This window comes from Falco rusticolus, chromosome 7 (assembly GCF_015220075.1).
Source record: "Falco rusticolus isolate bFalRus1 chromosome 7, bFalRus1.pri, whole genome shotgun sequence".
NCBI lineage: Eukaryota > Metazoa > Chordata > Aves > Falconiformes > Falconidae > Falco > Falco rusticolus.
In genome coordinates this window covers 36,458,611-36,480,831 of record NC_051193.1, presented here as the reverse complement: position 1 = coordinate 36,480,831, position 22,221 = coordinate 36,458,611, and the positions used below count along the sequence as shown (strand labels likewise).

General features: G+C 38.5%; 1 protein-coding gene across 6 annotated transcripts in view; it reads left to right on the top strand.

Annotated features, from left to right (window-relative positions):
• TRAF3 (TNF receptor associated factor 3) overlaps nucleotides 1–22,221 on the top strand; it is a 71,282-nt gene that overhangs the window by 27,887 nt on the left and 21,174 nt on the right. For all 6 annotated transcript variants that reach the window (XM_037394559.1, XM_037394557.1, XM_037394562.1 and 3 more), the window contains 5 exons: nucleotides 8,492–8,748; nucleotides 11,719–11,770; nucleotides 14,012–14,116; nucleotides 15,004–15,171; nucleotides 19,781–19,861. In XM_037394559.1, the coding sequence (XP_037250456.1) occupies nucleotides 8,507–8,748; nucleotides 11,719–11,770; nucleotides 14,012–14,116; nucleotides 15,004–15,171; nucleotides 19,781–19,861 (648 nt within the window). In that variant the 5' untranslated portion in view covers nucleotides 8,492–8,506. The remainder of the gene's footprint in view (nucleotides 1–8,491; nucleotides 8,749–11,718; nucleotides 11,771–14,011; nucleotides 14,117–15,003; nucleotides 15,172–19,780; nucleotides 19,862–22,221) is intronic.

Below are 22,221 nucleotides of genomic sequence, written 5' to 3'. Positions count from 1 at the left end.
CCTTTGTAAACAGAGCCAGAAGTTACGAAAAAAATACACAGTATTGATCCACTTCCTCCACATGGGACTGGCACATGTATCTCAATCATGGACTTCCCCTGAACACCAGAGGAAGAGATTAAAGTACACTTTGTCCTGTGATCATCTGGTTGTCTTTTGATCTTTCCTATTCTTGAAATGCTTCTACTAAAAACCTCATATAGAAATATGGATCCCAACTGGGGGTTAACTTCATAGGTGAAATGCAGTAACCTTGTATGTTTTCTCTTGTCTCTCCTGCATCCATAGACAAGAACCCAAATTGGAATTCAAAATGCAGAAAAGGTACTCGCTGCAAGCTTGGACAGCATGTCTCTTATCTGTTGTGACCCAGGCTTTCAAAGCTTAAGAGGTCTTTTGATTTCTAAAAGAGGCTTTTAATTTCTTGCACTTCAAATGACTTTATAATGTATTTTGGTAGCCCACTGAGATTACAAAGTAATTATTGAGAGCTGTAGATAGCAAGTGTAAGTCAAAATACAAACACTTTGTTTTTACTGCTGCCTCAGGCTCAATCATAAAGCTGTTTTCCAGCCCATATGTCATGATTCAAAAGAATGCTGTTAACTTTCAAAAAGTCATAGTTGAACATAGTGTCATGTAAAAATCAGTTTTCCTAAATTGCACTGAATTACTTTTCTGCTGTCTTTTTTAATAGTTAAAATTTGATCCCTCTAAAAGTTTGTGTGGTTTTTTTGTTTGTTTTGTTTGATTGATTTGGGTTTTTTCCTCCCATCATGGCAGTATATATTAGACTGAGTGTTAATTCTATTCCACATGTTATTGGGTAGTTACTAAAAGTGTCAGTCCCTGTGCTCTTGGATATTCCAAACTATTAATACTACATTATTATTTGTAAGTATTCCCATTCTCATCTCTTAATGTTGATGTAATTACTTTGCACATCTATACAATGCTTTCTTTTCTATTTAGAATCTAGAAATCTGTTGCACTGAGCAGGAGCGAGTATATATTAGAACAGTTTTCATGAAAGCGTAGTCTAGCAGGCTTGCTAAATTTGTTCCTGTGCTGGGATGCTGTTTTGTTTAACCCTATGAAGACACTTCTCATGAAAGTGTGGACTTGTCGTAAGAAAAAGAGCCAAGGAAAGTGATAAAAAGTTAAAAGAATAAAACAATGTAAAACTCAATTTATAGTTTGTTTGCTACTATTCAGTCATCTTATAAACTTGAATATGGGAAATACATGTTTGTGATTCAAGTGACATGCATGATTGTTCTCTTGCAAGAATATTGAGGTACCATTTTTGCTTATCCTTCTGATTTTTCTAGGTCAAGAATAGCCTGTACCATCCAAGCCAAAAGTAGTTTTGAGATTTGCTCTATAATTTTTATAGAGTAGAGCCATTATAGATTATGATGGTTTATGGTTTAGTTGCTAGAGAATGTAGTTCGTGTATTGGAACAGTCCTTTTTTCTAAATAGGAATATCACACCATAATTGCTAGAATAAAAACTCCTCACAGAGGAATGTAAAGCACTGGAACAGGTTGCTTGGAGAGGTCGTGGTATCTTCATCCTTAGAGTTCTTGAAAACTCAGCCTTGGACAACCTGATCTAACTTTGAAGTTGGCCTTGCTCTGAACAGGAGGTTGGGCAAGATGATGTCTAGAGGTGCGTTCCAACCTCAGTGTTTCTGGGATATGGCACCAATAAGTGGCTGTGAAGACCCTGCAAAAGGCAGAAACTCCTTGTGCAGAGAATACTCAATATCTTCTGTGTGGTTTGAAATGCTTCTGTCCTACTGCTTATGTTGAAGTAGTGATTTTTTTCCCTTATTGATCTTCATCTGTTCTATTATGTATATGATCTCAAGGTCGTCTTCACAGTTGGCTTGCATTAGTTTATGCAAGTAAGGTGGATGCTTATGGAAGTAAAAGGCAAAGTTTAAAGTGGTTAAATTTATTTCAATTTTAACACAAGGAAAAATAAGTTTTATGTATCAATGCGGCTTTTGTTTCTGTACAGGAATTAGTATTTGAATGTTTTGCATAAAAGAAGGTAAGGTATGGTCTTTTTTGCTGTGTAAAATACCTAGCATTGGTGACCAGCAACCCTTCCCCATCCTCCCGGATTGCCCTTATAATTTTCTCTTAAAGCATAAGCTGGAAATACCTCAGCACTGGTTAGTTGATCCTATATATGCTGTATAGAAACAGTGAACAGTGCTTCAGGCGTGACAAGTGCATGGAGGAAAAGGAAAATAAATCTGTGGTTCCCCTGTACAGACTGAGGAGTGACAGTGCCGGGACTTCCGACCTCACACAAGGCAAAATCGATGGATGGTCCTCTGCTTTCAGACCTGCCACTCCAGTGCTGCACCAGTCACTGCCAAGGAATTTTTTGGAGCGATTCAGGCTATTTGCATTTTAATGATCAGTTGTTCTTCTGTGCCCCTATCCAGACTCAGTGGTGGGGCTTTTTACCAGAATACGTGGCCAAGGAGTAGCTGGATGTTGTGAGAACAGCGCTCTGCAGGAAGACACCTTCATGCTTAAGAGCTCTAGAGTCAAGATTCCCATGGCAGCCTCCCTGTTCAGCTTTAATTTTTTTTGACATGTGTGCACTGAGTAAATTGGTAATACGTTGTCAGCAATATCCAGCTTTCAGCTTGCATTATTGTTTCAACCAGTCATCAAGGTATGACAGTATATGTGGCGTATTATAATCGTACTCAGAAGCAGAACAGAGTCAGAAGACTTGTCTAACCCGTAGTGAAAGATGTACATTCTTTTCAGTAAGTATGTGCTAGGAATTTATTAAAAGCTATAAAATGCTGGAATATAAGACAAAGGAAAAGTTCAGATTGTTTTAATAATTTAAGATAAAGATTTCTGTGTGATGATAACTTGAAACAATAATTCTTGGTGATAGAAAGCATATGGGCTGGGAAGACTGAAGAGCTGGAAATACCACACCGGGTACACAATTTTCTGGTGCTCTGAGGATATCCTGTAAAGTACGGAAGAAAATTTGTGAGGAGTGAAACTGATGAAGTCTAGTTTTCTACTAATTTCTGCTCTGTATCCCCACTTTTTTTTTTTTTTTTTACCCCTTACTCCCCCCTCCTCAATAAAATAACATAATAATAAAAAAAGATCTCCAGCCCACTCCCCGCCATTATAATAGCGGAGGAAACTAAGAGGGACAAGAGGGAGGGAGCTGGTGGTCTTGGCTGGCGTGGAGGTAATCGTGTACTGACTGGCCAGCTAATAGACCACACGGAGGTGGTGATGATTGAGGCTGCACTTTTACACCCTCTTGCTCACTGGGAAACTACATTAAGTTTCTCTTTCTGTTCCCCACATAGGTTTCATGAAAATGAGCAGCTATCTAACCAGTTGGTTCCCATGTGTTTTTGAGAGGCTGGGAGGAGAGACAGCGCAATCACAAGCCCTATCTCGTTAAAAGCTATACCAAAAAAACATACCCCACACTACCAAGACCTCGTTAGGATGAGATGCTGAAGTTTGTGTGGTTTTATGCTTTTTAGATAAAAATATATAGACTGGTTTTGGAAGAGGACAGGTTGAATTGTCTCATTGGTCACTTTTCTGCTGTGATCTTTAGCTCCTTGTCCAACTTTCTTTTTGAGAGCTTAATTTAGATACTGTGCATGCAGTGGTGTTCTGTTTGAGTAACTTCTGTTCTCAGTGCAAATTGTAATTTGATAGAAAAGCGTTTCTGTCCTAAGTAATAACCAAATTAGATCCTCTCTTCTGTTATCCTTTTCTTTGGTAGTGTAACAAAGACATTTATTTCAAATAGCTTCTTGACCTTTTTGAATTCTAAAACTTTGGCAAAAGCTTATTTGCTTAGTGTTGTCAATATATTGAAACTGTCTCTTGCAGAGCCTGCTAGGTTCCAAATCCCGTGGTCCGTTTTGCAATCAGTGTTTTTTTGGGTCTTTTAGATTGTGTAAGGTTTATTTTTTTTTTTTCCTGGCTTTTTTAGATGGAAATTTATTTTGAATTTTTATGGAAGCTTTATTGTATTTCTGTGTTGCAAATTGGTTTTATTGCAAAAGAGCAAATAAAAAATGTATGTGGTGTAATACAGAATACTAATCCAAATTTCTAGGATGTTTGCCCTCTGTGGTAATAACAGCATCCTTGATTAAACAAGAAAAAGCAAAATGCTTTTTGTTTGGGAACTTCCATGCTTTCTAATTCTTGGAATGTCTTTGTCAGTAAATTCACTTTTGGTTCCATTTTCTAACCTGCTGTACTAATGATAGTGTGAGTTAAGTAACAACAAATTATTCTAACCTTTATTACAGTATATACAGTCCGAAAAACTACCTGAGGTCTGGGCTTAGATATGCAAGTACCACTTTTATTGAACAAGAGTAGTGACAAAAGATGGAGCTCAGTGAAATCTGTCAGACTAGGGCAAGCAGTGTCACCCATCTGATGACCAGAACAATCTCTGCTCTTGTTGCTCTGCAGAAGCATGAACATAAGGATATGCTGGCTGCAGGAGAGGTGGCTGAAAGAATGTAATCAACAGGGGACAGAACCGACCTTGGTGACTGTGCCTCTTTTTACGTGCTTATCTGTCCTGAAAGGTGGCTGTCTAAGATCTAACAGTTTTAAAAGACATCCAAAAGTCTCATTCTTACTGTGATGATTTTTCCCAGGGGTAAGAAATCGGAGTTTAAGTAATAGCCGGTGGTGAATTAGGAGTTAAGAGTTAGCTTGCTAAACAAGAACCAGAGTTTCTGACTTGATGGCAGCTTGCCATGCCTTTAGGAATTGGAGGCCCCCACCAGAACTAGTCTATCTTGAATATTCTAGCTAGACTCTTCTCCCTGCTTTCTGCAAGCGTATTATCTTCACCGCTGTAAGCACATTGTATCTTACTGAGGTGTAACTTCAAAATTGCTTCTTTTTGGCAGTTTGAAACATGATTGTGGGGTATAATCTAAGTCCTGCTGTTAAAGGTTCTTGAAAAGGAGGAGATGATGTTGCAGATGATGCGCTGTAGTGGCATGTAAACCGTAATAGAAAGCTATTTGCAAAAGGGTGGCAGCTGAAATGTTTGTGTTATCTGCATTTGTGTTCACCGGTGATCCTGTATGCTGTTGTAAGAGCATGTAACTCGTGTGTGTGAGGGCATGGCTCTGGGAATACAGATTTCTGTGTGCACTTCAACAGACATCTCGTCTCCACACCCTCTTGTGAAATGCAGCTGTCTTCCTGTAATAAGGAGGTTCTGATGTTCTTTTAAACTCAGTTCTCTATTCATGAAGTATCACAATAAAATACAATAACTTTGTAGGTTTTCTGCATAAGAAAATGCTGGCAGTTCAAAGTGTTGGGGAAGAGAATGCCTCTCACCAAGCCGGCTACTCTGGTGCTGCGCTTGCGTAGCTTTTCTGGTCTGACATACTTCTTTGTAAAACAGAAATATAAAACCCGAGACACACAAATCTGACTGTTAAGCATATTGCATAGTAAATTTTATTTATCTGTGTGTTTTCTGGTTATTTTCTGTGACAAGATATCCAATATGTCATTGCCAAAAGTGGAGTCCTGTGCAGTTGATTTTGATATGAAATCTGTCTTGACAGCTGACAGTCAAACCCCTGAGCAGTTTTGTATCTCTGAAACTCTCACCTGCTTTATATTTGGTACCTTTCTCAGTTAAATCTTTAATATTATTCTTCTTGCCCCTACCTGCCTCCTTGTGACCAGTTCTTCAGTTTCCATGAAGAGATCATGCTATGGGAAGACTCACATCTCTCAAAATCTTTTTAGCTGCTTTTTGTTTGGAAGAAGCTTTAGTGGGGAAACAGGCGTTCGGTAGTTGTGTTGTGTGACTTTAAGTTCAGGAACTTTGTGCTTCCTTGATTTGACAATTCTCCTGTCAGCATCTTTTTTTTATAAATGCCTGTTTTTCTGTATTTCTTCTGTGGGCCAAAATCAGGCCATACCTTGTTTTATTCTGGCATTTTAAGGAAAATCAGGTTCCCTGTATTGTTCTTAACAGTCAACATGCTTAAAATTGACTTGACTTCAAGAGTTGACTGAATGATAGTGTTCTTGAATATGATTTAAAAAAAAAAAAAAAAGCAGTTGCAGAGGGAAAAGAGGAATTGGTATCTATCTGCAACTTAGAACTGAAAACCTTTACGGATTCCTAAACTGCAAGTTCCAAATGAAGCTTTTTCTGCAGTCCCACACAAGAAGCAAATCCATAGGTAGCTAAGTTTCACCAGTCCAGGTGCTTATGGAGTTGCACTTTTTTTTTCCTCTCTTGCTGATCTCCTATTCTCTTACAGCTGCATAAAGTGCCAGGTCCTAAGGTCATGACTGGGTTCCCCTCTGTCCAGCCACAGATATTCAGCAGTGGCAGTTGTACCTTGGGTAATCTCTAAAGCCAAACTTCCATCAGTTGCTTTGCTTTCTCACTCACGGCACTTTTTAGCCTCCTTGTCTCTCAGACTCTTGTTCTCAACATCGCATCTTGTTTCTTGTGCTGGTTACAATGTCTTGAGTTGCCTCTTTTGGCGTCATCATTATCTGTTATATTTGCTGTTGAAACTCCAGTTCAGGCTTTGCTTACTTCCCTGGTCTGAAATAATCTGAATTTTCTCATTCATGAGAAGTGCAAGTTACTTTCAGTTAAACACTGTTTTTTCAGATGCCTGTTCTGTCAAGGCATTAGGCTCTCCATTCTTTGAAGAGTAGACAAGGAACAGCCAGACGTTAATTCAAATTAACCACAATTTAAATTGCCCTTTCAGTTACTGTAGAAACTGTTTTGTTTTGGGTGGAGGTGGTGTGGGTTTGTTTTTTGTTGTTTTGGGGGTTTTTTTGGGTTTTTTTTCTTGCTTGGGGGTTGTTTGGGTGCTTTTGAATAAGACCCAATCATTAGATCTATGTACTGAGTTGTGAGGATGGTTTGTTTGGGCTCTCTGTGTTTGGTGGGGATGCAGAGAGGCTTTCCCCTGGGGCAAGAAGACAATGAAGTGGGGATTCTTCACTCAGCATCTCTACCTTCACTCAGCTGGTGTTGATAAAGGCATGAAATGGTATCAGTGATGAGTTACAAAGATTTTGTCTTTTGTTTCTAGAAATAACAGTTGGCATCAGAAATGTAAGAAATATCTTTGTCTGTTTAGTCTCCATGGAGAATTCTGTACCAAAAATAAAGATGCATAAATCATCTACAAGAAAATACTTGTTTTGGGCTTAATGAGGGAAGATAAGAGGTCCCAAAAACTGTACAAGGTTTGCATGTTTGGGATCTGAGGCGTGTGACTACCTTTGGTATTGGTGGACATATTTTTATAACTGAGAAGTGAATTTGGCCTCATTTCTTTATTCTGCTTCTTAAGGTTGAATTATAACTATAGCAGTTGAGGCAGCTGTAGGCTGTAGAGGACTGGAATAGGTTTATATTTCAAGTGTCACTTAATGTGGAGGGAGAATTGAAGCATGCTTTTCTCTTGTAAATAGCCAGGCATTTCTCTTACGTAAATAGGTGTTGTATCCTCCAACTGTACTTTCTCCTGTGTGTGCTGAGGTTTTTTATGACCACTTACACTTGTTTGACTACAAGATAAGCAAGGAAATGATTGAAAACATGTTTTAAAATTTAACATGGGGTATGTTGCTCTGCTAATGCTTTTCATGCTGGCCTAGAAGAATCATCGTCAATAGCTACTGTAATTCAGTCTTCAACTGCATTAATTATTTTCTCAGCTGCCTGTCAGTTGTGCTTAGTCCTGGTGAATTAATCAAGCAGCCATGTCACGTTGGCCTTTCTCCTCTGTCAATCATGCTTGTGTTACCTGTTCTCTTCAGGTAGGAATGTATAATGACAAGGTTGGATAGTGTTTAATAAGCAAAACCTGTTGTGTTGTTCTGAAACAGAATTACAGCAGAATGTCTATCCCATGCAATAGCAAAGTATAAGACAGGAAAAGCTGGCAGTGGAGCTGCACAGACTCCACAGGCCCTGCGTAGGACACTGGTGGCTGTGTGTGTTTTACAGTAGCATCTTGAGTAATGCCTTGCATGGTACTGTACCAGTGCACCCTCTCCACCGTACCCTTTTCTGCTTCCTCTAATGTTAAAACTTCAATACTAAGGTCACTTCTGAGAGAGAAAGATATGGAAGAATGCAAGCTCTGCTCTTACTTGTTCCCAGAATAATGCTCATAACTAACTAACACTTTGCTTTCAGGCATAAGTTTTAAGTCTTGACCTTCTAGAGCCTTCGAAAAAATGAGGACTATTCTACAGATTTGCTATGCTTAATACATACATAACTGCCTAAGTATAGGCAGAGTACATGATGTGTGGACATGCATCTGTTCTTAGTGCTTTCTGGTTTTATGTAGTCTCTCAGAATGCTGTATTTGCTTTATTTAAATAGAAAAGAGGTCTTCATTTCTCAGAAGCTTTCTCATTTTTGTTTCACAGAAACTATCTTAGAGTATGGACACCAGTAAGAAGACAGAACCCCCTTTATCCGTAGAAATGGTACAACAAAGGGCCAATCCTGATCGCAGTCCTTCAGCATCAATTTATGTTCCAGAGCAAGGTGGCTACAAAGAGAAATTTGTAAATGCTGTGGAAGATAAATATAAATGTGAAAAATGTCACCTCATCTTATGTAATCCTAAACAGACTGAATGTGGACACAGATTTTGTGAGACCTGCATGAATGCCTTGCTAAGGTATGTTTTTTTTGCTGTGGTAGAACATGTTGATATCTTTTAAATCTTGTGAATGGCTGAAAGTAGTATGAACACCATTGTAGTTTTAGGAATACGTTGAGCTAATGCCCTGACTCAAAGCAGCCTTCCACTTATTGCTTGCTTGGCTATTTGTTACCCATATACTGGTGCAAACGTTTGTTGTGTTCTGCTCTGCGTCAGGATGAGACAGCTAAGCTTTCCATCAGTATTGTTGAAATGGTTGTTAAAGTGGTTTAATCCCATGTAGTGATGTGTTAGGTAAGAATTTCATGGCCTGTGGAGCCTAGACTGAGCAGCTATTTTACATGACTGCTAATATGGCTAGTTTGGTGTAGAATACACTTAGCAAATTGTGGCTGTGTGAGGAAGCTAGCTCTGCACCCAGCCTTACAGCTGAGTGGTGGGACCCTTGGATAAATGTCACTGCTCGTGGAGCTTCCTTTACCTGTAACCCTTGTAGCTGTATGTCCTGTATGTTTTGTGGATTCCAGGAGGGTCAGGGAGGCTGGCTTCTCTCTTACTGAGATGTTCGGGCCAGAGTACAAAGTGGGTGAGTGAACGTTACAGGCATAAAATGAACGCTGAGAGATGCAATATTTCCTAGTCTAGGTAAGAATAAAAGTGGGATCATTCAAGGAGTATCTAGCTTTCAAGAAGTATCTGTGCATCAGTAGAAGTATCTTTCTTTGCCTCTCAGCTTTGATGTGTTGCTACTGATTGTATTCAGCAGTGTGATTACAAAACTTGGTCTGATGTTTGAAGATCATTCTGCAAGCTTTAATGTTCTGGGCTAAGTAACTAGTTAATACTTCCATTTACTACTGGGAAAGCAGGGGTACAGAAGAGATTGGGCTCACTGGCTGTTGCACACTGGACTACTAACAGATTATTTGACTTTGGAAGGTCCCGATGATCTTCTGTTTACTTTTTGTGACCATCCTGACTCTGGATTATTAGTTTATATTTCACTTGGAAATACTGTAATCTCAGGTAGATATATATTGAGACTACATGCAGCATGACAAAGGAGATTGGAGGATATAAGATCACTCTGTCTCATGAAGAAGAGTAACCTCTGTATTGGGCATATACAAGGGTCCATAGCTCACTAATGCACTCCTGTAGGTTTTGTGCTACAGCATGTCAAATTTAAAACACCAAACCCTCACCGACCTTTCTTTCAATGCACATTTTCAGGTGAAGTGTCATTTGTATTTAAGAAATGCAGTTATTTCTTTCTGAATATATGTTTTTGGAAGACTCTTGCATGATTAGTGGCAGTGGCTCAGAAAAACAAACATCTGCCATGCTTGGATATCTGTGTGTAGATAGAGCAGATCCTTCACAGTCTAAGCAGTAACAATTCTGGTATTGCTGGAATCTGGGCAATTTTCCTTCCCTGCTGTGAGATATGCACACGTGCTTATTACAGTGCAGCTAGAATATGTGTAATTTTACCTTCCTGACTTTCCAACCAGTCTGTTATTGAAAAGGACACATGGGTAAGGCCATCTACCACACTGTTCTGTCATTTGAGTTATTTCACGATATTTAATGTTTGTTGCAAACATATCCTTTATTAAAACTAAATTTAAAGCTGCTGCTTTTGAGAAATAAAAAATGTGCCATAGCATTGAAAGCAGCATAAGTTTATGTTGTTTCTGTATTTGCACAAAGAATTTTCATTTGGTGTGGATATGCTGCTACACACACATACACTCTGATTATATGCTAGCAGCTTCTGTTCCAGGGTTATTTGAGGACAAAGAATTGGGTGTCAGTGTAGATAATGCGGTAAAGATGTCTGCTCAGTATGCAGCAGTAGTTTAAAAGAGCAAGTGGATGCTTGAGTGAATTCAGTAAGAGCAAGAAAAGCATGACATTGTATTAAACACTATATGCCCTCAAGTAGATTAGTTTCCTTTTTTTTAAGTTAAGAAAAACATTACAGATACTGAAGCTGCAAGGTAGTTAAGATGCTCAGAAATATGATGAGACAGAGAATGGTCAGCTGAAGGAGCAGAAGCCAGTGAGATGATTTGAAGTAATCATACTGATTATATAACATAATCAAACTTATTCAGCATTTTGTATTAATTTGCACTGCTGTTAGTAGCTGCAACTTATGTTGCCTGTCAATGAGTTGCTTTACAAAAGAATGTACCTAGTGCTTCTCATCCATAGACATCTGTGCTTTGCATGGGAGATCAGTATGACTATCGCCATTTTACATGGAGAAAAGGAGCTAAAAAGGAATGAAGAGACTTACGCAATGACACCTAGGAGGTCAGAGCCCATAATAGCTGTAGGAACCCAGCTTTCCTACACTCCGGTTTCCATGCACTGCTCTGCTCCTCAATCTACCTGTTGTCTAAGGGATCACACGTTTGGTAATTAGATTACAAAGGCAGCTACAAGGCAGTAGTTCAGGTAAAGGAGGGAGCAAGGATCTGTAACAACTGCTAAAACCAGAACAGACTTGGAGGTGGACATAAATATTTTTTTACCTTAAAAGGAGGTGCAATTGACTGTCAGAGAAAGTAAAGTTTAATCGAGTGTTGTTTGAAAAAGGACTGGATAATTAATGGAAGAGACAAGATTTTGCTTGTTTGCACAGATAAATTGAGAAGTGACAAAAATTGTGGATCAGGCACAGACTGTAAAATAGAGAATGGATTTTGCTGGCTTCAAGAAAACCACTGAGCAGTTGGCTGGAGAAATTGTGGTGGTCTTATTTAATTGGGAATGCCAGATACTGTCCAGTGAAAACTCAGTGTTCAAATTTCTTTGAGATAACATCATGTTATCTCATTACCATGAACTACATACTCTTGATTTTAAAATATATTGAGTAATCATGACTAAGTAAACGTCTTCATAAACTGAAAATTTTACGCTACAAAATTTCAGGTGAGTTAAAATAACTTTTCTGTTTCCTTTTCTCTCCAGTTCTTCTAGCCCAAAATGTACAGCGTGTCAAGAAAGCATAGTAAAAGATAAGGTATTGTTGAAATTCTTCCTTACTCAAGAGCATTGAATTGTGTGGCATACATAAGATATGTTGCTGCTTTGTGGTAATTATTTCATAAGCCTAATAAGCTACCTGAGGAAGATAGTTTTGTTAAAAAACGTAAACCATGTATTTTATATAGGAAGACAGCTCATTCTTACAATGTTAACCACATGGTAGAAAACAACATGTCAGCTTCATCTCTAATGGTCCAGCCAGATGTCACATCTTGTTTACATAGTTGGGAGCTGCAGCAACATGTTGCATTTGTCCTCCCATCAGCCAGGAGGATGATAAGAAATACTGCATCTCTTGTAGATGCAGAGATGTCACAGATCAGGGCAAACTTTACTTGTGGTTTGGCTCCAGACCAGTGTCTACTGTTTCGATAACCTGTTTTTACAGCGTGTTGTTCTGTGAACCACACTGGAACCAGAACAGTGTGGAGTTACCGTAACTGTAACAGAATCAGGTTCTTTTTATATGGATAATTTATTTTACTGATACTCTCGTTACTGTTTTTCACAGCAAATCTTTGTGTTGCCTTTGAAAGATTGTGGGGAGAGAAAATTCTTTTCGACCTAGTACGTGGTTTATGCAGTTTTTGTGTTAGTCTTCTAAAGTGTTTTCTAAATTCTTTGTATTAGTAGTCTTTCTGGCCTAAGCTAATACACATCATAGTAACCATTTTCAAGAAAAGTCTAGTGGATACATCAATCTCTCCTTGTCTTAACTCAGCATAGTTCTCTGAACAGTGCTCAGTGTAATTTAGCTTTGGCATGGGTATGCTCTCCGGGAGCTTAGACCAGTAATCTTGATGTCTATTTTATTTGTCCTTTGACTTTCTAGCTCCCAATATATATAAATGTGTACATTTGTTATGGAACCTCAAATATCTTTAAAACAAGAGGAGGACATGTTTGTTAAATACATGTTAGACTAACTGTGCAAGTCAGTGATTTCATGAAACTGGAAACCTCTCTTCCCATAGAGCACTGATGTCCAAAATCACTGAATAGCTTTTAGATAGTCTTGGACAAACTGTTTTAAAACTGTCTTCTTACCTTAACCTTCAGTCAGTAAAACTGTGTCCAGTAACCTGTGAATTACTTTGGAAAAATTACTACAGTACTGGCAATTGATTATTCAAATGAGATTTGTTGATTCATTAACTTCACACATGCACCTGAAAAGTGAACTGGAATCGGTGATCTGTGTCAGATGAGATCGGATGAGAATGGCTGCGGTGTTTCTTCACTGACACTGGGTATAGATTCATAGTCACTGGACAGATCCGATCGTAATTCATAGCCGCTGCTGTTAAATGTTAGCATGCGGAACTGTTCTGTAATTACAGTAACGCTGCAGTGCATGCAGTATCACAGAACTCGGTTTGTCAGAGAAGTAGTCACAGGTTGGGCTTGGTTCTTTGGCATTTCTTCATGGTCATAAGAGCAATTGCAGAATGACTGTAAGTTTTCATCCCTTTGTTTTGGACTTCACATAGTAGTAATGATATTCAGTCCTGTCTCCAGTTCCTGCCCTTGGCAGGGGGGACATTTTGAATGTGCAGTTGTGTTGCCTCTCTATCTTTTATGGGATATCACCCATAAAAGGTGAAAAATCCAAACCCCAAGTTCTCTGTTTCCAACTTTTTTCAGTTCTATTATACACAAGAAGTGCTGAAGAGGCTTATGAACATTAAAATGCAGAGATAGTTGGAGCCTGCTTATCTGTGGAATAATAAAGCTACTCCAGTCTAAGACCATAGAAAATATCTTTAATTATGTGCTACTAATGAAGTCTAGTCATTGTGGGAACTATCTTCCATGAAATCCTTCCTCTCTGAGCCACTGTGCTTTGGCTCTTTCTTGTGTTATGTTATTGTGCCTAATACACCAGCTTCTCAATGTTCTAGCTTATGCAAGCCTACTATTGACAAGCAAATAGCAAAAAATTTAGTCCTCTTCCTGAACCTTCCCTTTATTGTATTTATAGTAAAAGTAGCAGAGCATCTGTCCAAATATTCTCTTTCACTGGGCTGCTTCATACTGGAGGAATCTCGGTGATGTGCACGTTCAAGAAAATTTGAATGATAGGGTTTTATTTCTGGCACGTAAGGCTAGAATTAAATGACACTGGTGTAGACAGATTGCAGCCTCTACTTTATTTGAACTTGCATATTCTTGAGTGTCTACATTTTCTAAAAGAAAGTGGGTTTTGATTTTTCAGGTATTTAAAGATAATTGTTGCAGGAGAGAACTACTTGCCCTTCAAATATACTGCAGAAATGAAAACAAGGGCTGTAAAGAACAGCTATCTTTGGGTCAATTACTGGTGAGTAATCTAACATAGTCATAAACTTCCTTTTGAGTTAAAGACCGAGAAGAAATCTTGCAAATAAAAACCCTGGTCCTTTTCGTGAGTTGCTCACACTAGTAGTTAATCTGATTTATAAATTCCAGAATAAACTGTTTTTAAACTCTGGGTTTTGATAAGCTATAAGGAACTGTAGTAAAAAGTCATGTGATTGTGTGACACTAAAGCTCAGAAACGTAAATACATGAAGCAAATGAGAACTTGAGGGAGAGCTAAAATTGGGGGAAAATCTTTGTGTACTTTACAAATGTGAGAAATTTGGATTTCTTTTTGGTTTACTTTTATTTTTATTTTCCAGTCTCAGTCCTCTCATGTAAGTGGTGGTTTATGCATGGAGTCAAACCTTTGGCTTGCTTCTCCAGACTTGCACAAAATAATCTGTAGCTTTGTTTCGTGAAGGCGTAACATTGCAGTAATCCAGTAATTTAACAGTTGTAAAGTACGGCTACACAGCAGTTTGTAGTGAGATGTGTAGGTACTTGCTTTGAATGAGCAAGCCCAAGTACTGAAACAACTTAAAGAAGCCCCTATGTTTATGTGGAATAATATACCTTGAAAAAGAACGTTTAGCATTTGTTTAAATAGCCTATGTGGCATTTTGGACTGTTAGAATGCTTTTAGTACAAAAGTAGCTCACGTACATCTATAATACAGCGAAATCTGCTGTCCAGGTAAAGGGAGTGTAAAGTCAGAAATGTATTCCTGAGTAGATGTGTGAGTGTTTGCTCTTGCACAATATAGTGTGCAAAATAACTTTGCGGTTCTCAAGTTATTTAATGTGAGATGTCTTCAAAGGATAAAAAGACGTGCACAAAAATTAGTTGATTTTTTTTTTTATTTTTCAGATGCATTTGAAAACTGATTGTCAGTTTGAAGAACTGTCATGTCCTCGTGCTGATTGCAAAGAAAAAATACTGAGAAAAGACTTGCCAGACCATGTAGAGAAGACCTGTAAATACCGGGAGACAACCTGTAAATACTGTAAAAGCCAAGTCCCAATGATTATGTTGCAGGTGCAGTATTTTCTTGTGTATATAGAACGAGATTCCATACATTAACATGGAATAATAACTCTTCTTATGCTTCTGTGTAGCTGCCAATAGAGCCTTGGCATGTCAGCCTGAATTAGTAAGTCAAAAAAGAAAATAGGCTGACTTTCAAAACACTTTTTTTTTTTTTCCCTGTGTAAACACCAGTTACAACATTGACTGGGAAATATTTTTTTTTCATGTTCGTATACTGCATTTAAAAAGAATTCAGATCCACTGCATGATATTGATGCTAAAGTAATTTTTTTCTGTGTTTTTTTTATTTTGCTTATTTTGATGTGATAAATGCAACTACCATGATAACAGCAAAACATTGTGCAGGAAAAATATAAGCATAGCAATTGACTGGAGAAATAGCACCTTTCCGTATAATCCTTCTTGGGGTACTGTGTGATCTGTTACGAGGGGAAAGGAGGAGACAATGTAAAAACAAATTGTGTCTTGGTGTAACCAGCAATGGTACATGACAGGCCTAGGCAGCATTGTTGCTGTTCTTGGCATACGAGTAGGTTGTCTCAGAAGCAGCGTTTTGTGAATTAGAAGCATAGAACAGAGGTTGAGAGAATCATACTTACTCCACACATAAATTGTAACTTGGCTATGTTTGCATTACTTTGCATTGAACTGTATTATGCTGAGTCACTCAGTTCTGTAATTTTTTTCTGTAATTTTTAACATTTTTTACAAAAATTCTTTTTCCATAGTTTGACAGTCTTGGATTTCAGACCTTCTTAGCATAGTAAGAGTGGTGAGAATTTCATTTTCATTTGTGTTCTTGAGTATTTTTTTGTTAGATGAAGTCTCACAACAATGAGAAGCATTCTTTGCTCAGAGGTGTTGTTACAAAAGGCGTAGGTGGAATCTCACCAAGTTCTGATTTAGATCTGGCTTTCAGTTATTTGAGTGCATACTTGCAAGGGCTGGTACTTTGATAATTGTGCATTACCTAGCATAAGGTGGCTGAGATGTGAAAATACACAGGGAAAATTAAGTTTACAATGTGTTTATTCTTGCACATTCTGATACAGAGTATTAGACTGTATTTAGTTAGATTATGGACGCTGTTCTCCCAGAATTTTCTTTAGGCTGGGAATTGGTGTGGGGCAAAGAGTGATACTGAAAAATATGTAGTGCCTTAACAGACAAAATCAATGACTATTAAATATGTCTTGTTGTACAAACAGGATTTCCATATCTAAGCAACATGCTCACAGATTCCTTGTAGGCAGTTTCTTTTTATAGGACCAATGTAGTTAGATTTTTGAGAGTCTGAAATCATACTTATGTTTTGAGGAACATAGAACTGGTTTAAGAGCTTTCTCAGATTTTTAATTCACAGCAAAACCTATTTTAGACATTCACATTGGAAACAAGAACGGCATGTTACTCTGAAGTACAGAAAATAGTGTTTGTAAATGAAGAAATTGTTCTCCAAAATCTTAAGTGGTGGAATTCTGAGTTGCTTTAAGAGGTAATAAATTGGCTTACCCAGGGAGCCAAAGTGGTTTGTTAAAATTTAGTTTTATGTTGAGATGCCACTATTTTGATTGTATTCAAGTTGGTACCCCTGTTCATCTGCCCTTAAAAGTTCTAAACAAATCTACCTTTGCAAATCAGAAACTTTCCAAGCACTGTTAGATGTTAATCATCAGCTTGTATGTTTCAGTACATAGAAAAAGGACAGCTTATTCTACAATGAGAAGATTGGCAATTGGCTGCAATTTTTTTTTTTTTTTTGCCTAGATTTTTAAGAGTTCAGTGATTATAGAAATGCAAATGGCTTTTACTTGTTGTGGCCTGATAAAATGTTACCTCATTGTACTTTGATAATGAGACTGCATGTTTGAATGAAAGGCTCCTTTTGACTTCTCATTTGTCACCCAAACCTTGAGTTCATCTCTAGTGTCTGTAGCCTAAAATTTTCTCTAATGTGATAATGACTGAAGCAGGCCTCGGTGACTTGAACTGAAAATGGAGCTAGAGGGAGCATACCGAGAAAAAAGGTATGCAAATGGAAACAAAAATAATTTTACCGAAGTATGTGTGGTTCATGTCTTCATAGAATCCCATGACCTGTGGGGTAGGAAATCCCCACTGTTGGAGGCAGACTCTTTCGTTAATGATGTCAGTACACATTTTTTTAGATTGTATTTGTGTTGCCTGTAATGTCACTAAGCAAGTTAACGTCTTAATTTCTCATCTTTTGTTTAAACCATCTAAAAAGTCAGGGGTTTTTTTTGTCACAAAGCTCTTATGTCACAAATGCCTCTTCCATTGCAGAAGTTCTGGCAGATAAAGATGGTGCGTTGTTAAAACAAAAATTAGGGGCCTGAAGTGCTTCTGAATTATTCTGTTTTTCTGTGGATGATCCACAAAATTGCTTGAAAGTGCTTCTCCTATCAAAATTGACACTTGGGCAGTATTAGAACGATACAGATCTGGAAGGACAGCATTACTTAGTGCCTAGGCTCTTCACTGCCACCTTAGCCACAAGAAGGCTGTCCCAGGCAGACCTTGCCAAGGCAGTCTGGACTCCGCTCCATAGTCTGAAATACAGCCAAGCTGACTGGGACAGCCACAGGGGAACACACACGAGACATTTGTCATCCTGCTCCCTTGTTGCTGCTATGGAACCGGACGCGTTCCTAATGCGGCACTGGCTGCTCTGGGAGCCATGTTAGTACCCTGCCTGCCCCCCGTCTGTGCCGGGTGCCCGGCATGTGGCATCACCCCTGTCTTATGCTGCATTTGGCTTTTGGTTTTGTGTGCTCCGCTGTGTGAATGTACCTGGTCGGTAGGAAGAGGATTCTGCCACTGGAATGGGATTACTCTGGGATATCCTGGAGTCACTGGAAAGGCTCCCCTTGGTTTCAGTGGGTGGGCCCTGGGATGCATGGTGAGGAGGAGAGTTGGGGAGAGGGCTGAGAAGAAGCTGTGGTTTTATTACAAAGAGAGAGTCGATGTCATGGCCTTTGCCAGATAGTTTGGGTTGGTTAGAGAAAAGTGTAAGGGAATTAAAATCAGAGAATGAATGTTAGAAGGGGGTATTATTTTTCTAGTTTTGTAGTTGATAAACCATTAAAGAAGCCTGTAGGGCAGTGGGCTCCTAAGCTGCATGATAGTGTGATGTCTCTCTCCAACATGATTACAGACGTGTTCAGAATGTGGGGGCCCAGGTCCAGCTGTTGAGTCTGAGCAGAAATGGGCCTGTTGCTTGTCAGAAGGGTATGGCAGTCGCCCTGCCAGAGGTTATTCTGAGGAGAGGTGTTGTCAGGCTGTAAGCATTACCCCTGGCTGGGTATCTGTATTGGGGTGGGGAGGGCCTGGAGCTAGCTCCTCACCCTCCATCATGGCGGGGAAGGCCTGGAGCTAGCTCCTCACCCTCCATCATGGCGGGGAAGGCCTGGAGCTAGCTCCTCACCCTCCTCATGCTCTGGGGAGCTCTGGCTGGAGCAGCTTAGGCTTCCATGCCTTTTGTTGCTGTGATTGTCTCCGTGTGCTATACCAAGTGCACTAGTGCAAATGAGGAGGACAGCAGGACAGACTTGCTTCAGAACAGCCTACCGGATGATCTGTTTTTAAACGTGAGGAGGTACACATTTTCAAGTATTTGCAGGTGTATGACAGAAGTTCTGAACCGAGGCCTTTCACATCTCAGAGCTTGGGTCTCCTTCACATCCTGGTTTTGTTTCAAAAAAACAGACAACATTACTGGGCAAAAAGGGCATGCTATTTGTTCTTCCTTTTCTGACAGGCTTATAAATCTAGACCTTTATTTCTTTCGCTTTTCTTAAGTACCAGAAATGAAACAGTTGTTTGAAGTTGAATGGGACATCAATAATTAAAATTTAGTGCACATTGACAAGAATTAGTAAAGAGTAGAAAAAAAACCTGACGTGAAATGAAAAACTTTGTTTTCCAAATTTTTCACTTTGTTGCAAAAAGCTTGGGCCTGATTTTCTTCCCTCCCCGTGGCAATATGGTTTGACAGCTATACTGAAGTATCTGTAATCATCTAGGTTCAGATCAAAATGCCTGCCCAGCATTACGATAAAATTTAAACATCTGTTTGAATTTCGGTTGTATAACAGTGTGGCTTAGTATCAGATGTTTAGGAATCAAAATCAGAAAAGAATTGGAAGGGGAATATCCCTACACAGGAAAGATAGATTCTCTGAGAGTGGGGTGTACATCTTTGAAAAGCTTTTCCATGCACTTTACTAAACAGGACATCTGCAGTGGTTCTGCTCGCTCTTAAAGATGCCCATTTTTGTGAGAAATTCTTGGGGAAGAAAATGTAACTTCTTGTATTGTTTCATCGCTCTAAGCAAAACCAATAAAATGGGAAGCAAATAGGTTTACTCTGTGTGGGGAAATACGTCTATTGAAAGCATAAACTGATGTTCAAGCAATTGCAGTTCTCTAACTCTGTACAATTGGGTTAGACATTGAAAAAATCTTGTGTAGTTTTTTGGGGTTTTTTTAGTTATTGTGTGATGCTTTTCCTTGCAGGTAAATCTTCTCTTTAATTTCAGAGTAAGAGTTGATATGTGGTTTGCTTTTTCCTCTGTAGAAACATGAAGATACAGACTGCCCGTGTGTCATGGTTTCGTGTCCTCATAAATGTAGTGTTAAAACACTCATGAGGAGTGAGGTAAGAAGTCATACCCAGTGTTGTGCTGAAAAATTAAATGATTTTTTTTTTTTAGTGAGATCTCGCAAGAATTTTGCCAGAAGCCATTTCCTTATTAAAATGTGAGATCTAAAGAAAAGCTTTTTCTACCCCACAGTTAAGTGTGATAACACTCCAATATTTTTAATGATTTCTTGAAAAACTATTTTAAAAGTAGTAATTTCTTAGTTTTGTGTCATTATTACACTTTGCTTGCCCAAGATTAGCGCATGTCTCTCCTGCTTTTGTTTTTACTAGCTCTCCCCCTGCCCTTCCACCATTTGAAGTATTGAACACAATAGAGCAGCATCTTGGGCTAGTTAGCTGATATTAAAATAAAAAGAGATAATTAATATTTAGTGCACATTGACAAGAATTAGCAAAGACTAGAAAAAAATATCATATATACCTGTAGAATTGTTCCATGGAAAAAATTATTATTAGATCTGTTAAATTTGGGAAAAAATAGTAACTGACACTTAGAGAATCAGTATCAGGTACAGGGTAATAGGAGTACAACATTGCAGCAGACAGATGCAACAATGCATAAAAATGTCTCTTAATATGTAGAAGCTTGCAGTAATATATAGACCATATTAAAAAAAAATATCAAAATCCGTCTTGTTTGAACAGATCCATGTTCTTGTACATTGACAGATGCTACTTATATCTTTGAAAGTCAATGTGCATTATTTTATCCTAAAAACAGAACTTACTCACCAAGGATGGGGAAGAGCTTGTTTAAGTCTTCACCACTCTGTAAGCCTCACTTAGGGAAAGTTGAGTTTCTGATCTGAAGATAAGCTTTTCTCTTTTCACTGGTACTTGCTTCCGAAGTTGGATTCGTACTATTTTTCAGTTACACTTTTAAATTATTGATCATGTCATAGTGCACAAGGCATATAAGGCACCTGTGAAACACAGAGGCAGTCTTTTCCCCCAGGATAATGAAATACATGATAGATACTGTACCCATTAAAAGAAATTGAACTGTTAAGAAAAGAGAAAATACATATACTGAACATACTGAACCAATTCTGTCAGTGCTTACTTCCAACTTTAGATCCTGGTTCTGGAGCACGTAAACATATTCTTAAATCTTGACTTCAGCAGTTACTTGAGAAAGAGGTGCATCTGAGCGCTAATTAGAATCGGCCCATTAACGGCTAGGTCGTTACACGTATAGTCAGGATTGGGTTCTGATACTACTGGTAGAAACAGAACTTGCCCTGCATCATCTGTTGCTGTATGTTGTTTAATTTTTTTCTGATGCTGTGAAAATGTATATATTACTTAGGTGCATGATTAGGAATAACAATTTTTAATGCAGAAAATGGGAAAATGCCTGCCTAACAGTTCGCAAAAATTCTGTAGTGTGCAAGTGAATATCTTACTGTAGAATAAAAGGCAATTTTTCATGTTTAATTCATAACTCCTTGGCAGACTTCTAGTTTTGAGAAGTTGAAAATGTGGCGTTCTTGTAAAGCCTGTTACACCACATGTCTCTCTTATATGGTCTTTTTTTTTTTTTTTTTAACCATGTGTCTTTTGAAATTATACTGTGATTTTCTGCAGAGAGTGTTTAGAACATGAGGTGTATATCAGAGATAAGTGACCAGTTGCATTTTGGTATGAGATTTTAAAGACTGCCCTGCCTGTTCCAGAGCTACACGTTCAAAGCAGCACTGGTTCACCACTTCTTCCGATGGAGGTGGATGAGCTGAGTCATGTGGGGCTTATGGTGTGGGAATTTCAAATGAGATTTTGAAACCCAAAAGAGTGGTGCCAGATGAGGAGCTAGGCCTTAGCTCCTGTCTGCTGTGTGGGAAATACAAACTGCAGATCCTGATTTTGAAGAGTGTTTGTTGCACTAGCCTGTCCAAAAATGGCTCTTTGCTCCAACTTTCAGGTGGTTTGCATCCAGCTGCTACCGTCTCTGCTGCAATGGCGGCTGTCTGTATATATGTATATGCTTCTGTGAATTGGTTTATTTTTAAATGAAAAGTTGTCTATGCTCCTAATAATCCAAGTTATTGGAATAAACCTCAATCTGTGAAAAATGCAGGCATTTTATTAATCAGTTTTAATCCTGTGTACTGCATTTTCTTTAGTTACTTAACTATACCTATTCTAAAACTCTTCATCTGTTTCATGCAGTACTCGTTTAGTCTTTTTTGTGTAATTTAACCATTAAGTTTAGGCACGGAGAATTGCATGTTATGTTTTGAAAAATTGGTTCCTCGTGAAACTAGGATTAAAAAAAATGTACTGTAGTACAGTGAAACTGATCTTAAGACTTGCTAAGAACATTAGTAAAATCACTTGTTGAGAAAAGATTAGTC